This window comes from Mesocricetus auratus, unplaced genomic scaffold (genome assembly GCF_017639785.1).
Source record: "Mesocricetus auratus isolate SY011 unplaced genomic scaffold, BCM_Maur_2.0 Super-Scaffold_100008, whole genome shotgun sequence".
Lineage (NCBI taxonomy): Eukaryota > Metazoa > Chordata > Mammalia > Rodentia > Cricetidae > Mesocricetus > Mesocricetus auratus.
Genome location: NW_024429192.1, coordinates 46287692 through 46303066, shown reverse-complemented (window position 1 = coordinate 46303066; position 15375 = coordinate 46287692). Strand labels below are relative to the sequence as shown.

Genomic DNA, 15375 nt, shown 5'->3' with positions numbered 1-15375 from the left:
TGGAACACAGACTAATTTGTTTATTAGGTACGTTCTGTAAGTCAAGGAGAGAAATTTTTGGCAAATAAATAAATAAATAATCAAACAAACAGAGATCCTAGGGCACAGGAGGTCAGAAAGAGGAAGCGGAGTCTTTGCATAGTTCTAAATGAACAAAGGTGGCAGCAATAGGCAGCGTGGATTCTCAGCAGAAATGCAGCACTTGCAAAAACAGGGGGCAGAAGACTTTGAGAAGGAGGAGAAGGTGAGAAGGTGACTACCTATTTCTTTGTCACAGACTGTGGTGTAGAACATTTGTCCTCTCGACCAGGGAGGGCAAGATATGGCATCTTACATGATCTGCCTGGGCATCCCATACCCGGTCATGCCCGCCTGGGAGGCACCCTTATTGCTGCCCATCTGCAGGCCTATGACGTTCTGTCCCTGGCGAAGTTGCTCCTCTGAAAATCCTCTCCGATTCTGCTGGGCTTTCCTGGTTGGAACAAGTGAGGTAGAATTATGTCATGTGATGGTTTCAAATCCCTTATCAAGATAGGGTTACACAGCTTCTACCTGAGGCAATCAAACACACCAGCAGACACTTCCCTGGCCTATAACTCTGCCATGAGCTATGACTCACCATGAGCTATGGCCTACCCTATGACAAGTACATACAAATTTCCTATCCCTTAGGAACCAAGATGATTCTTAGAATTTCTAGCAAAAAAGAAATGAGGACCCACAGCTGCCCTTCTGGAAAACTCAGTCTCAGCCTCTCTCTTTCCCTTCATCTTTCCCTCTAGGCCCCCTCGGTCTTTAGCTCCTCATCCTCTCAGGTACCTCTGCTCACAAAACTAATTCCTTTTCCAAAACGTGTCATTAGTCCCATTCCAACCTTCTCCCACAGGACCAAAGATTCATCTAGTTTTCAAAGAGTAACTTATATTTCCTGTCCAGAGGCTGCCAAATTTTGGTAAAGAGATGGATTGTAAATAAATTTAGATTTGCAGCCATACAGGCCATGGTGGGTCATTAATAATTCTGATACTGAAACCAGGATTTCAGTATGCTTCTAGGAGGATTTTAAGCCAAGGTCATCTAAAGGACGTAAGCTACTTCCTTCTGTACTTTTCCTGGACGAGAAAAAGGATTAGGAAAACAAAATGAATTACTGGGTAGCTGCTACAAGCATTCCTTTCATCTGCCACCAAATTCCTTGGTTTGCACATCTCTGTCTCTAGTCTCACTGTCAAAAAGATCACTTAAGGAAAAGGTCCTCAAAGTCCCTTTCAGTAGACTGAAATAATCAAATAATTTATCACCCAGACTAGGACACTTTTGAGAGTCAAAGAGGGAGGGAGCTATTAATCAACAAACTGAGATGGTACTTGGCAAAGGGACATATTTAATCTTCATTAGGTGTATAAAAGAGAATTTAAAAAATGAAAGAATGGAAGGAACAAGGGGGAAGGGATGCTAGGAGCTAACAGGAAACCCCAAGAACCTCAGCCCTGGCTAGCAGCATCAGTCTTCCGTGCTCAGTGGGCCCTGTTATAGGACCAGTGTTTACTTTTTTGTAGAAAAATGGTGTCAGGGTAGCTCTAGGTGTCTCTCTGTGGGAGGCAGGGAAGAACTTACCTATGAAACCAGGATGGTTCTCCCCGGTAGCAGCCATCATCCTTGGTAACTGCAACGCTGCCCAGAGCCATCAGAGTCCTCTGCACAGCTGCCATGTCCTTTCCTGGAATCCAATGAAGAGATTAGAACCAAGAGTGTCAGGGCCAGGAATTATGGAAAGTGGTGTTTCTACACCTAGGAGGAGCTCTAAAGGAGGGATGGATGACTGAAATCAAGGGAGAAGTACTAAATAACACTTCCTGGAATGGCTCTGGCATAAAACCCACCCCAATCCTGTTATAGTATTTACACAAGAAGGCCATTTCTAGTTCATTCAAGCGTATGTACAATAAACACTCCAAACATTTGCAGCTCACATACAGATCCACTCCTGGCCTTGGGCCTGGCCTCATGGCTTCAGCCAGCTATGTGATCTGATCAGGAGGTCCTTTGTGATGGCCCGCAGAAGAGCACTTTCCCCATGAGTGGACAGAGAAAGGAAAACTGCAGACAAATTGGTTGCTTACAGTTATTCTGCTCCAGACCCCAGGGGCTCCTCTTTGACTTTGTCTGGGTTAGCAGGGTCTAAAATCATCCATGTTCATCAAATTGAGTATTCACTCAGTGTTCTGGTCCACAGACAAATGGAGAAGGAAATCAACACAGAAAGCACTCAGGACACAAGTGACAGGCAGCCCTCTGTTATGTGATGCATGAAAGGGACTAATGGAGATTATAAATCAGTGGCCTGTGTGTGAGAGAGAACAAAGCAGGGGAGGGGAGCAAGGGATAGTCTTCCATAAGGAGTGGGGACATGGTCACAGGATTGCCCATAGAGAAGGAGAAGCCTTCACATCAGCCAGCTCCTTCTATCCTCTCTCCGTCCTTCTTTTCAGATGATTGGCAAGTCTCAAACTAGAGAATGTGCTGTCTGTGGCTGTGTCAAAGGGACCCCTGGCAGTGGGACCAGGAAGAACCCTGGGTGCATGAAGTAGCTTTTTGGAGTCTGTTCCCTATGGTGAAATACCTTGCTCAACCTTGATACAGAGGGCAGGGTCTTGGTCCTGCCTCAACTTGGTATGCCAGACTTTGTTGACTCCCCAAGGGAGGACTTACCCCCTCTGAGGAGTGGATGGGGGTGAGAACCGGGAGATGGGAGATTAAGAGAAAGGGAGGGAGGGAAAACCGGGGTTGGTATGTAAAATGAAAACTAAATAAATAAAAAAGAATCAAATCAAAGGTCTGCACAAAGCAGGAATGGGGGCTGCAGATGCTAAATGGCAGAGAGCTAATGAGAGAGGCTGGTGGGAGCCTGTGAAAGGGAAGAACAAATATTCAAAAGGCTCTTATCTGACCCAATGAGCCATCTGTGGTCTCCTCGGTCTGCTTCCTGCAGCTCAGACACTGGGGAATACAGAATTACAGGGAAAAGGCAGACGGAGTGAGAGAATGGAGCAGGAACTGTAATGAAATCAACAATTATGGCTTTTAAGCAAGTCCTGTTCAGGAGGTTCATGTATTCCAAGATGAGAGAGAGGTAAGAGTACTTCCCTTACAAGGTTTGCCTCACGCATACATCCCGCACTCACTATCTCACTATGGGTAATTGCTTGGAGTTTGAGAGCTGTGAGTCAGTGGAGACTCTCTTAGACTCAGAGAACTGCTGCTTTGTGGTGAGTGGAGTAGCCGTAATCGTTGGAAAGGGAAGGGTACAAAAAATACTAAGAATTTGGAGAGAAGAAATGCAGAGATGACTATTAGGACAACTTTTCTGTTCCACAGATGAAATGGCTTTCTGTAATTGTCACTGTATCATAGGCTGCTTTAAAAGATACACCTGTAGTAATGGCATTCTGGAAAGAGAGGTGGCTGGATGTGTTCATACACAACAAAACTATTAAGGAGAAAAAAATGAGTAAATATAGAAAGTGTTAGCTAGAATCTTCCAGTGAGCTCAGCTCTTATGCAGAACAGCAGGTATATAGTTCTGAGTTGGAAGGAGAGAGTCTGACATGTCCAGGATTGGGGCAACATGGAAGGACATTCAGCAAGTCCTTCTATAAACATTATATGAGCAATAGGCGAAGGAAGTGTGGGCTTCCTTCACAAGTAGCTGACTCATGTGCACATGTATAAATTCAGGAAGGAGGGGAGCCGCAGGCAAGGGTTAGAGACCCAGGAACCTAGGAACATGAAATCAACACCACCCATCCTCTTCTCAGTGCAGTGGACAAGGGAGTGACCATATGATGAGCTAGACACATCTAAGAGGAGGCATTATTTCACAAGAACAAACTAGAAAGTTTATTTTCTAAAGAGGAGGTTGCAAAGCAGGAGATGTAATGTAAAATATGGGCTAGATGTTTTATCACATGATATCTTAATGTTATGGAGTGGAGATTACTCCTCCCCAACTAATTCAAGGGGATTTTTTAACAGTCTCAAAGTCACCCAACAAGTAAGTCAGAGCCCAGCTTTAGCTCCTGTTGGACTGAATTCAAACTCCACAATAGGTACACTCCACTTCACTGCTGTCCCCCATGCTCCTTCCCTTTGTGATAACCAAAAGATAACCAAAGTGGTCAGGCCATTGGTAACACAGGGAATCTAAATCAGGGCATTGATCTTTGGTACCATAGGAATAAGGCCATCAGCCCCCAAGTGGTCATAAACCATTGGACATTTTTGTACTGAATAATTTTACTGTATATTCACCCATGTAACATTAATTAAAATAAAAACATTTGGAGCCTATATACTGACTAAGTTACTTACTAAGATTCTAAATAGTTCAGGGACTAGAAATCTTGTCTTAGCCAGTGCTCAACAAAGTCCATCTTATTGTGTTATGTTTTCTACTAGAGACTTTTGTGAAGAATTCCAGAATTCTTGGGCTGATGACATGAGAAAGAGAGTTTTTGTCTAAAATGACTTCCTTCCATATTAGAAACTGAGGTCAGGTGGTCAGGAATTAGGGCCACTCATAGAACTCAATTACTGTCAACAGGAATCAAATATGTAAATCTGTTAAGAAACAGTGAAGTCAAGGAAAATCTGTATAGTGTTCTGGGTATAAAACAACAGCTAAATTGCTATGTCATGGCCATATCTGCCTTCTTATGAAGCTTTCCAAGTGATGCAAATACAAAAACTTGCCTTGTCCAGATTGCTTCAGAGCACATTCCCATGCTCTACTGTTTACTTAAGGAAGTAGGCATAGGGGATGTCTCTCCAATAGTAGTTTATAAATTTTGAATACTAAGGGATTTTTTCCATGAGAAGTTGACTTGGAAAGTTCCAAGAATCTACATTACAATAAGCTTAGTAAATAATACACAGGTGACTCAAACCATCAGTTCAAGACACACAGGCTTTATCTGTCAACTTCAATGCTAGCCTGACCATTAGAATAGTCTAAGCACTTCTGTGGCAGTCTCCCAAGGTAATTCTTATGTCTTCAGATGGACATGTAAGCTTCACTCTAAATTTTTGATTCTATTTTTTTAAACATCATAGTATCTGACAAGTACTAGCAATTATATACATTTTGTTAACCAATAACTCCTCTCTTCAGAGATATCTTCCACAAAGTTGAAGGATTAAAACTGATCATTAGAACTACTTTGATCCAAGCTGGAAGTCTGCCTTCTTAGATGTTGACAATTTTCCACATGCAAGCAAAGCATGAAGGAGACAGTCCTGGTGATGACGTAAGAATCTGCCACTGGCCATGAGAAAGAAAGTGACACAGGAAGAAGGCAAGCTTGCCTCACAAGTCTGTCTGGGTTCTTCTATTTCTTTACCATAAGTGATGGACACATTTTTTCCAAACCCATAGAATGTACTCCCGTAGATAGGAATATGGAACCCTACTTTAGAGTATAGACCTTGGATGATAGCAGTGCATCAATGAAGGGTTAAAAATTATACCACCCACATCACCCAGATTGACAAGATGATATAGGGAGACGATGTGTACATCAGGAGTCACTGTTTCTGATTTCTCCCCTCCATATATATATATTATAAAGCAGGGCCTTACTCTGTAGCCCAAACAGACCTTGAATTTATCATGATCCTCCTGCCTCAACCTCCCAAGTACCACCATTCACACCATGTTCTGCATTACTGTAAAATAATAGCACTTCAAAATAGCTATAAACTCCAAAGTAATAATTTATAAGCATTGGGGAATGGAGCCTGGAGTTCTGCCTTATAATGGCCAAACTTGGTGCTTATAAAGTTTGAGTTTTACATAAAGGCATTCTAATAAGGTATTTATTCTATTAAATTTACATTCAACATATCTTATGCATGTCTTACATGGGTCTACACCAGGTCTTATGCTAACAGGAGCATTCAAGTACCAGTCTTGATGCTCTCTCAAGGTCCAGACTAGGAGCTGGACAACAGGCAGGTAGGGTTTTTCTAAAAGGAGTCTGAGGATGACAGGGAAGTAACCCCCCCCTCTCTCTCTCTCTCTCTCACACACACACACACACACACACACACACACACACACACACACACGTTCCTCTCATGACTCTTCATTCTTTAGAAATGAAGGCTTCCCCAAAAATTCTCTCTCAAAAGCGCTCTTAAAGTTCTCTTAAGATATAAAAGTTCCTTCTTCTAAAAGTTCTCCTGAGGTTTTTCCTATCCCACAAGGCTTCTCATTATTATACACACAGGCATATTTAACAACTCTCTGACAGTAGGACATGCATATCTCTCAGTGCAGGGAAGGCAGTAGGACCTTGAGAAAAGCAGGTGCCTCATGTCTCTCCCCTGGACATGCTTAAGCAACATGTCCTGGCATGTCCTGGTAAACTTAAGCCTCAGGGGGGACATGACTTACAACTGGTGGTGCTAACTGATTAAAGGGGGTTTCTCGGGGTTCTATCAAAGGGAAAATATAAAGCTATGTACTTTGAGATCTGGAGGCTGCAGGTCTTACTGCTGAAGCCCTGGTGAGAAGGAATTCCTTTCTCTGGGACCTATTTGAGGATACAAAGCATCCAGTATATATTCTATATACAGCTAAATTTGTAGTAACAAATATTCTACAATTGATACATTGAATATTAATTGCTACTTCTGTAATAAATGATAAAGGTTCCTAGCAATACATGCATATACAGATAGATATTAGCTTAGTATTCTTATGGGACACCTGATTGTGAGAACAAGTAGGTCTTGTGCTTATTCTTGGGACTCTTTCCCTTCTGTTGGGTTGCCCTGCCCAAGTTTGATATGAAAGTTTTTGCTTCATCTTATTGTATTTTGTTTTGTAGTGTTTGGTCGTCATCTCTTAGATGTATCTAATGAGAAATAGAAAGGGAATGGATCTGGAGGGGAGGGAGAGTGGGGAGGAGCTGGGAGGAGTAGAGGGAGGGGAAATTATAATCAGGATATATTGTATGAGAAAAGGATCTATTTTCAATGAAAGGAAAAGAAAACAAATGAGAAAAAAGGGGGAAATAAAGGCAACAGGGAAATCTCTTGAATTGGAAAAGTGAGGTTTGGCGCTCTTTTCTATTTTTAACACTAAAAGTCAGTCTTAAGTTGTTTGTTTCAGAACTGTTATTTTGTATTAGTCTCAACCAAATCTGGTGACTCTTCCACGCTGATTTTTTTTTTTTTTTGGTTTTTACGAGACAGGGTTTCTCTGTATTGTTTTGGAGGCTGTCGGTCGAGCCCAGCCTCGAACTCACAGAGATCCGCCTGCCTCTGCCTCCCGAGTGCTGGGATTAAAGGCGTGTGCCACCACCACCCGGCCTGATTTTTAATATATACATCATGGAGAAAGCAAGCTGTGGCCGACAAGTCATTTCCCAACTCCCTGAGAAAATACTGCTGCAGTCCAGGGAGAAATGTCAGAGTCCAGACTGAGTTTTCTCTCTGGATTTTTTGGATTTTTGTTGCTTCCATTCTGGCCAGAGGAAAGGGAAACTGTAAGGCAGTGGCTCTCCAAGTGGAGCTCCCAGATGAGCAGAGGCATTGTCACCTACAAACCAGTAAGAAATACAAATGTCTGGGCCTCGTTGCAGACTTAACATGTCAGAAATGCATCTGTCAGTCATACCGCATGCCTGTGATGCGTGGTGGAGTCTGAAGCACTGCTAAAGGAGACGCTCACACAATGCAGTTGCCAGCAGCCCTTTCGAGTAATGCGGCTGAGGATGCTGCATTGGAAGGGAAGGAGGAGGAGTGTGCATCTGTGATATCTCCGGTCATTGTGCGTATCCCCCAAACCATCTCAGCCTAGGTGAAATGTGTCTTCAGCTTCTGCTGTTGAGGAAAAGCTCACGCAGTGACACATCCTGAGAGAGTACATGTGAACCTTACAGGCTCTAGTCTTCTGTGTAAAGAACACCTCCCTGACTCCCACCATCAGGAGAAAAGAGCAGACAACACAAAAGTGTTGCCTCCATTACCCTCCATCAGTGCAACTCTTGAGAAGGATAATCAGGCTGGCTGCTCTTTGCGTATTGTCTGCTCTGACATTTTAGAATTCTTAACATTTGACACTAAGTGGTTATACAAATAGGCCCCAAAGGTCATTGCTGATGAGTTTACAGTAGCAGAAGAAAAGTCAACATTTATTAGGCGACTGGGAATAGTATATTGTGCTAGAGACTTAACGTGTTTGTTCCATACAACACCTCTAGGGGTTGAAGGTGCTAGACCAATACACAGAAGAGAACCAAGGCTCTAGGCAGCTGAACACTGTAAACAGAGTCACACAGCTAGGATGCATTGGAAGGAGGGTTTCAATATATCCACTCTAAAACCCATGCTATTTTCATTCTACCAAGATCCCCTGAGTATGAAATCAACAATGCAATGCATCATAGGGAAAGATGACAGATTCAATCACTACTAAGTGAAAAAGTCAATAAAGTAACCTGCATGAATGTCTGAGAAGGTGACCGCCATCTACGCAATGCTATTAGCTTGTAAGTGTGGTTATTAATTAAATCCATTAATTAAATCTTTTAAAGAGGAATCTATGACCCTCCAGTCCTCTCCCTTCCTATTATTAGCAGGAGGGACAGACCAGTGGCAATACTTATAGTACAACTTAACAGGCACCGTCTTAGCATTCCTAACACATCACTTCCTTTGTTCTCCAGATCAATCTTCTGAAATAGGCTTTACTATCCCCATTTGATGCAGGAGAAATTCAAGGCTTAGACATCTTTAACTGATAAGCAATAGCACACAGGTTTGGTGCAGGCTGTCTGGTTTCTGACTTGGGATCCTGCACCCCACCCCACCTCACAGGACCGTTCCATTTCAGTTTTTCTGACCAGACCTCAGACCAGCATACTCACTTTTTCTTGTGCGTTTTTTCCCTCTCATACATGTAGAGACCTGGCTTATTGTTGCTTCCTTTTTCCCGGTTCCCCTTTAGGATTCATAGCAAAGATGCTGAAGACTTGCCTGTACTATCGTCTCCTGAGTCATAACTGAAACGGCCCCATCCCTGCCCTTCACAGGCATCTGTGCCAGGACTAAAAGGAACCTTCCAGACCATTTACCTTTTCTGCTCACAAAGGAAAGCTTCCCTAGCTCCCTTCCATTCTTTGCAGTGAGCCTTGCCTTTCCCCATCACCAGCAATGATGGTCATTCTAGCCCTTCCCTAGTGAAGCCTTTGGTAACTTTGTAATATCTCCATGAGCAAGCTGTCACCTGGGTTTCTTTTTGAAGACTCTTGTGTCCTCATTGGCCCCGGGTCTCTTCCAAACAATGTACCTAAAGGGAGTTCAAGAATGATGGGTGCTTCTGGGGGCCCCACCTATATGAGTTACTGAAACTTAAACAAAAAGGCATTTGGCAAACCTGGGCTCCTGCAGCGCCACTGCTCTGCAACACAGAAACAGCTTGGAAAGGCACTGGACAACTGTGAGCAAACAGAGCCATACTTAGGGAAGACATGCCAAGCAAAGGAAATGGGGTACTGAGAGCGGCCAAGCGTAAGTTACCTGCAGAGAGGAAGAAATGTGTCTAGGAAAGGGGGAGGGGGTGGACCCACAGCAGCCACAGACACCACAATTGTCACGCAGGCAATCATCAATTAGCAGGAGCAACTGAAATGTAAAGGCAGGATTGCAACCTCTGGCAGGAAGTAGAATTGTAGGGAGAATGTGATGAGCTTTGCCAATAGCTAGTTTGATGTCTGATATCTATGTGATATAGTGTACATCCTCACACAGACATGTCACATCAACACACGCCAACCCTGCTCTTTGATTACAGTTTAGTCAATCACCCAAATCGTGCGCTACAAGCAGCTGCTGCAGAGAAGACCAGAGCCTCACATGCTCAGTCCTCGATCTATGCCACCAATGCCATCCCACCCACTCTTCTGTTCAAAGCAACCTGCTTTCTACGCCTACGCTGCTCAGTATGGGAAAGAGTTCTGGCCCGAGCTTCAGACAGGAATCCTGGGAAATATCAAGTCTCTTGTCCATGACATCATCTTCAATCTCAGCCTTCCTTTCGGCTTCCAGCAAGTCATCTGGAAACTCTTGAATATCTGTTTTCCCTGTTGTCAGCTCTCTTGCACGCCCCTACCTTTTGTGCAGTTCACCTAGCAAGTCTGTGACCTGTCAATCACAGTGCCTTTAGAAAGAGTCTCCTTATTTCGTCTAAAATCCTGTCCTTCTGCATTGGGGCAGGGATGGGTCAGGGTGTGGAGAATGATGACTTTTATATCGTTTGTCTTACCCTCTCTATCTAGAAGCATTGTCACATTCTAGAACTACATCCCAGGTTGCCCCAGGAACATTTATGCCTCCTAACTTTCTTCTTTCTCCAGGAGTGTCTAACACACAGGCTGTGCCAGGGGTGTAGAGTGCCACATATTCTGTTCACCCAGAATTACTGCTCCTTCTCTCTCCTTTTGTTTTGAGTGCCCTTTCCCAAGTATAAAGCCCCTCTCCATGGTGTGGTATTTGGATAAAGTGGGGAAAGGAAATGAAGCTAGCCCTTCAGTAATGTAGATGGGACGGCTTCCTTTAGACCCTCCCTCCCAGGAACCTCCAGTGTCCTTCCTCTTACACACTTCCTTTCCTTGGGTGCTCACCAGGGTTTCTTTCTTGGCTCTAACATCCTATCTTTTGGTTTCACACAGCTTTATTTCATCCCCCTCCATCCTCCTCTACCTCCCTGGCATCAACAGCCAGCCACTGTAATGACTCAGCAGCACATTAATGGTATAGATGAAGGAAGCTAAGGCCCCTGGACAAAGAATGGCATGGCCTGTTGAGTAAGGTCTTCTGTTTTGGTGTCAGAGCCTAGGGTGGAATCTCAGGTCTCTGAACTATGAACTCTCTGATGGACACACATAACCAGGGACAGGCAGGTGTCACTATCTGTACAGTGGGGAAGTAGAAAACATTTCCTTCATAGTTTAGTTAGAAGAATGCTGTGTCACTGTCCAGAAAAGCCCTTATCTGTGTGCGTCTAATGACGAAGAATCTCATCGAGAAGGAACTGATTTAACTGTGGACAATCGCCATCATTTTGACCTGGGAATTAAGCCTCAATGAGGACAACCCATGTAGAACTGGAGGCAGGGGTTCATGAGGTCTAGTGGCCTGGCCAGCATTTCAGATATCTGAAGTAATACAAAAATACAAGTTCAGTCCCCTGGCCTCTTCAGGATTGAACTGCTCATCCATGGAAGAAGCATGAAATAGGAGCTGTCTGTGAATGAAGGCTTGAGGTCATTGTGAGGATGGAGAAGGTGATTTTTATTTCTTTATGATTTTCTGGGTAGACTGTCCTCTGCTTAGGATACCCATGGCTCTTGATCAAAGTAGCATTATTCTACTCTCCCTGTCAGCAGGCCATTTGGGTCACTACCCAGGGGATCTTGTTGGTTACACTGTAATGACAGACAGTGCCAATGAGTGTGTCAATCAATCTGGCAATTAGACTGCCTCTCTGTGCCTCAGGCGGTCCTAGTTGTGGCTGTATGGACTAACATGCACATTTTCACTAAAAGGGAATGGAAGATGTATCACTATTGGTCCCTCCATCCCTCCTGCAGTATCTTCATCCCACACCATTTTTTACAGTCGTGGTACATTGCTAAATGTGTCCATAGCTAAGATTCAATCTCTATAGCTTCGTGATATTTTTTTCACTAAGTCAATTCACAAATGTGAATGAAAAAAAATCATCTGTAGTCTCTCTGAGAAGAATGCCCATCTAGAAGATACAGTCACTGTGCTCTGGATAATTGTTTAACAGAAAGATGGAGTACTAGTCCTTCCTCAGATTGAATGACAGAAGAGCACCAGATGGCTTTGTCTGTAAGCCCCACTGCTGGTGAGTCAAAGAGCACTCACTCACTCACTCACTCATTCACTCCTGCCTCCCTTCTCTTCCACTAAGTGTGATTTGTTAGGAAAGGCTAGCTGGAAGAAAAGACGTCTGTGCAAGCAGTTCACTTCTCCTCTGTGGACACTTCTACTTTGCTGAGGTACCGGCCATATCCCCAGTGAACATAGGACAGGACCCCTATCAACAAAGCATCACAAACAGGAAGGATAATACTCTTCAGGGGGTGACAGCTGAGAATGCACTTCCCCTCCCCCGAGCAGCACAGGAAGCCCTTACAAGTAGATAGTAGAGAAAAGAGGAGGTATGGGAACAGGAGTCCAGGGGTAACAGACCCAAAGACAGAAGGGCTGTTTACCTTCCCATAGATCCACGGTTTGAAAAATGTCCGTGGTCCTGACACCATAGACCTCGGCCGCTTTCAGGAACTGGGAGATTTGCTCCATCTGCTTAAAAGCCATCTTTGACTCTGAGATCTTGGGGATGGGTTCTTGTCCTGGTGGATATAAACTGTTTATCAGCTTGCACAGGACCTGAGGGAGAGTGTGGGGATAGAGGATTAGTGTTGCCCTCTGCACCAAATGTCACAAGTCAGAAATGATTGGTGTATCTACATACACACACACACACACACACACACACACACACACACCCTTCCGCTCCCACATTAAACAGGGAAGAAGACCCCAGGGAACCCATTCTCAGGCTGCAGCTGACCACAGTCCTGCAAACAAACCGGAACCCAATTCTCTCCTTGGTAATGAAGCTGGGTGATGAGGACATGATCTCAGACTCTTAATGGAGGATGCATTGGAAGCTCAAGGGGGAAATGGGAGGATTATGATCTGCTCTCTGGGATCTGCTGCTTTCACTAACTCATCCTGTATGGGTTTATCATGTGTAAAAGAATTGAGCTGGGTCTTCTCACAGACTCTGAGATGCCAAGCACAAACACATGGGTGGGATTGTAGTTATGTAACAGTAAATCACAACCTGCCAGAAAAGATGGGTTTGCTTAACTCAGCTGAGCTGTCCTCCTGAAACCCAAACACACAGCATCTGGGCAGAACCGCACTTATCAAATAAGGATTTCCTTCCCGCTCATGGGAACTCATTCACTCCAGAGACCCTGAGCATCTCCAAGGGGCTCAGCTTCCCGGGAGGATGACAAGTTGGCTAGCCTGACTCCTTTCCTTTGTTTCACCGTGTAACCAGCTGGCTCCCCTGGGGGTAAGAAAAGCCCCAGAAAGGCTGATGCACCAAGAAGGCAGAGGAGATCACACGGCAGCACTTAGCTCTATTCTCAATGGAAATATCAGAAAGGGCTTCAATTCTGCTTACAGCTCAGCAGGAAGCTCGGTGCTCACATGGGTGGAGAATTCTTTAAACTAGCTAGGGAATTGTGCTGGGAGTCCTCATCTTACAGCCCTAGAGAAATAAAGGCATTCCCATTCCTCTCGGTGAGACCCAGACCCTGGCAACAGAGGATCCCCCAGGGCCTCACATAGAAAGGGCCCCAGGAGGGGCTTCCCTGCCCACCGTCACAGCCACTAATATCCCTGCCCGGCTTACCGTCCCGTCCATCAACCATTTCTGAAAATGGGCCCTGCCCGGGGACGGGTGCTCGATATCTTCAGCACACTGCAGGATGATCCAGTCCACCAGCTTGTTCTCCAGGTCCGCGTCATACTTCTGCTCGATCTTCTCCTGCACCTCTCGGCTTAAGCCATAGCTCGGGCCCCTGTTAGCCATCTCTGGAAGAGAAGAGAGGACACGCGCGGCATCCACACAATAGCAGCCACAGTACCCCCCAGGCTTCCTGAGAACCCGGCTGGGATGTGGCAGGGAGGCCGAGCCCAGCAGCAGCAAAGCGGGCAGAAAGCCGGGCGTGGTTTAAATCAAGGAGCCAATGAAGCCAATGGGGTTTCACCTACAAATGGAAAAAAAAAAAAAAAAGCGCAGCCACGCGCCAGGGACTCTAGAATAAAGCCCCGGCCGGCCCAGGGGGGCTGGGAAACCCCCCCCCCTCAGTTCCGCATGTCAGGCAGACGGGATGACGGGACTCACTCGCGAGCCTGAACCCCCAGGCAGCCAGGATGGGGGTGGGGGTGGGCGATGGTTGCTTGCTCCACCTATCAGCAGCACTTTGCAAGCAATTCCCAGGGCAGGTGATTAACAGGCGGGAGAAAGGATGCCTCGACAATCGTCCGCTGCTGGTGCATTGAGCAGCCTGGAAGCAAGGCGCTCTGATTTGATTTTCTCACGGCTGAGGCGGGTCAAACCAGGGCTGTTGCTAAGAGCCTTCTAAAGCCAGCCTTCTCTTAGTCGGGCAAGCCCGCCTGCCTCCCGCTGGGAGCCTCTTTCTCTGCTGCATAATCCTTTCTCCTCCTCTGGGGAACCCAGCATTGTATCCAAGGCCCCACACAGCTGCCTGGGGGGACCTGGGCCTCTGCAAGGGTCCATTCTGCTAAGTGCCCATCTGCCAGAAATAGGCAAACCACTTTAACCTTGCACTGGAGTGACAGTTGTTACCAGACAGGATGGGGTGGGGTGGGGGACGCTGGAAGCTGCAATCATTTACTTCTTAAGATGTCTACCCAGTTTCATCCAGAAACTTCCAACCCATGGAAAACCTCCGTGACTTGGTTTGGCTCTATTCAAGGAAAAAACCTTTTACATGTTACTTTAAACTGAACTATATAGGACAAATTTGTAATTAAACACATGCTAGTCAGTGTTCTAAAAGTTTTGGTAGATCATAAAGTCTTAGTCTATTTTAGTTAAGGACTTCGAAGGTGCCAGGGACATGCATTTAAGAGTCACTTAACATTGAGGGAGGCAGGCAAAACATGAGGAAGAATGATCTGGGCTAAGCTGGCCTGAAAACGTCTTAAGACATAAAGAGTTTGGCAGGTTGTTCCCATACAAGATTGAGTTGTTTGAAGGTAAAGATGGGATGGCTTCTCTCTCTAGCTGTTTTGTGCAATTCCCTAGGTTCCAAATGTTTGTTCTTTGGTTTATACCTTCATTCAACAAATATTTATCAAGTTTTGAATTGTGTCAAATGTTGGATCAGAAAAAATAATTAGGCTTTACAATGTGCTTATAAATTGACTCAAGGAAATAGATTAAGACGTTCTAATGGGGAGATGATCACTGTTGATGTGAGGAATGGTTAGAGCCAAGCATGAAGTCACTGTCAGACAACACATCTCTTGCTGGTTGAGTCCTGGACTAATGAAAACATCCCTACTTAGGAGATAAGTGACTGGTTTGCATGAGGTGAGTAGTTGATATCCTGGGAAGAAAGAACTCAGAAGTGAGAAAACAGGCCAGATTTTAGAACATTAGTTTAGGAGACACAGCTAGCCAAGGGAGGCAGGCTTCAGGGCTGCATGGACTCTCAGCTGAAGAAGTCCCAAAGA

General features: G+C 45.0%; 1 protein-coding gene across 1 annotated transcript; it reads right to left on the bottom strand.

Annotated features, from left to right (window-relative positions):
* On the bottom strand, positions 1–13970 carry Tagln3 (transgelin 3). The gene is made up of 4 exons (XM_005074764.4): positions 13523–13970; positions 12309–12483; positions 1618–1720; positions 1–472 (listed from the first exon to the last, which is right to left on the bottom strand). The coding sequence occupies exons 1-4, from the start codon at positions 13700–13702 to the stop codon at positions 331–333; spliced, it is 600 nt and encodes a 199-aa protein (XP_005074821.1). The 5' UTR covers positions 13703–13970; the 3' UTR covers positions 1–330.
* Positions 13971–15375: the final 1405 nt, after the last annotated feature.

Excerpts from the sequence above, each read along its gene's own strand:
- Tagln3 (XM_005074764.4), bottom strand. The coding sequence starts at position 13,702 with ATGGCTAACAGGGGCCCGAGCTATGGCTTAAGCCGAGAGGTGCAGGAG. Across the intron at positions 1,721-12,308 it reads AACCGTGGATCTATGGGAAG|GAAAGGACATGGCAGCTGTG; the intron begins GTAAACAGCCCT and ends ATTGGATTCCAG. Across the intron at positions 473-1,617 it reads GAACCATCCTGGTTTCATAG|GAAAGCCCAGCAGAATCGGA; the intron begins GTAAGTTCTTCC and ends TGTTCCAACCAG.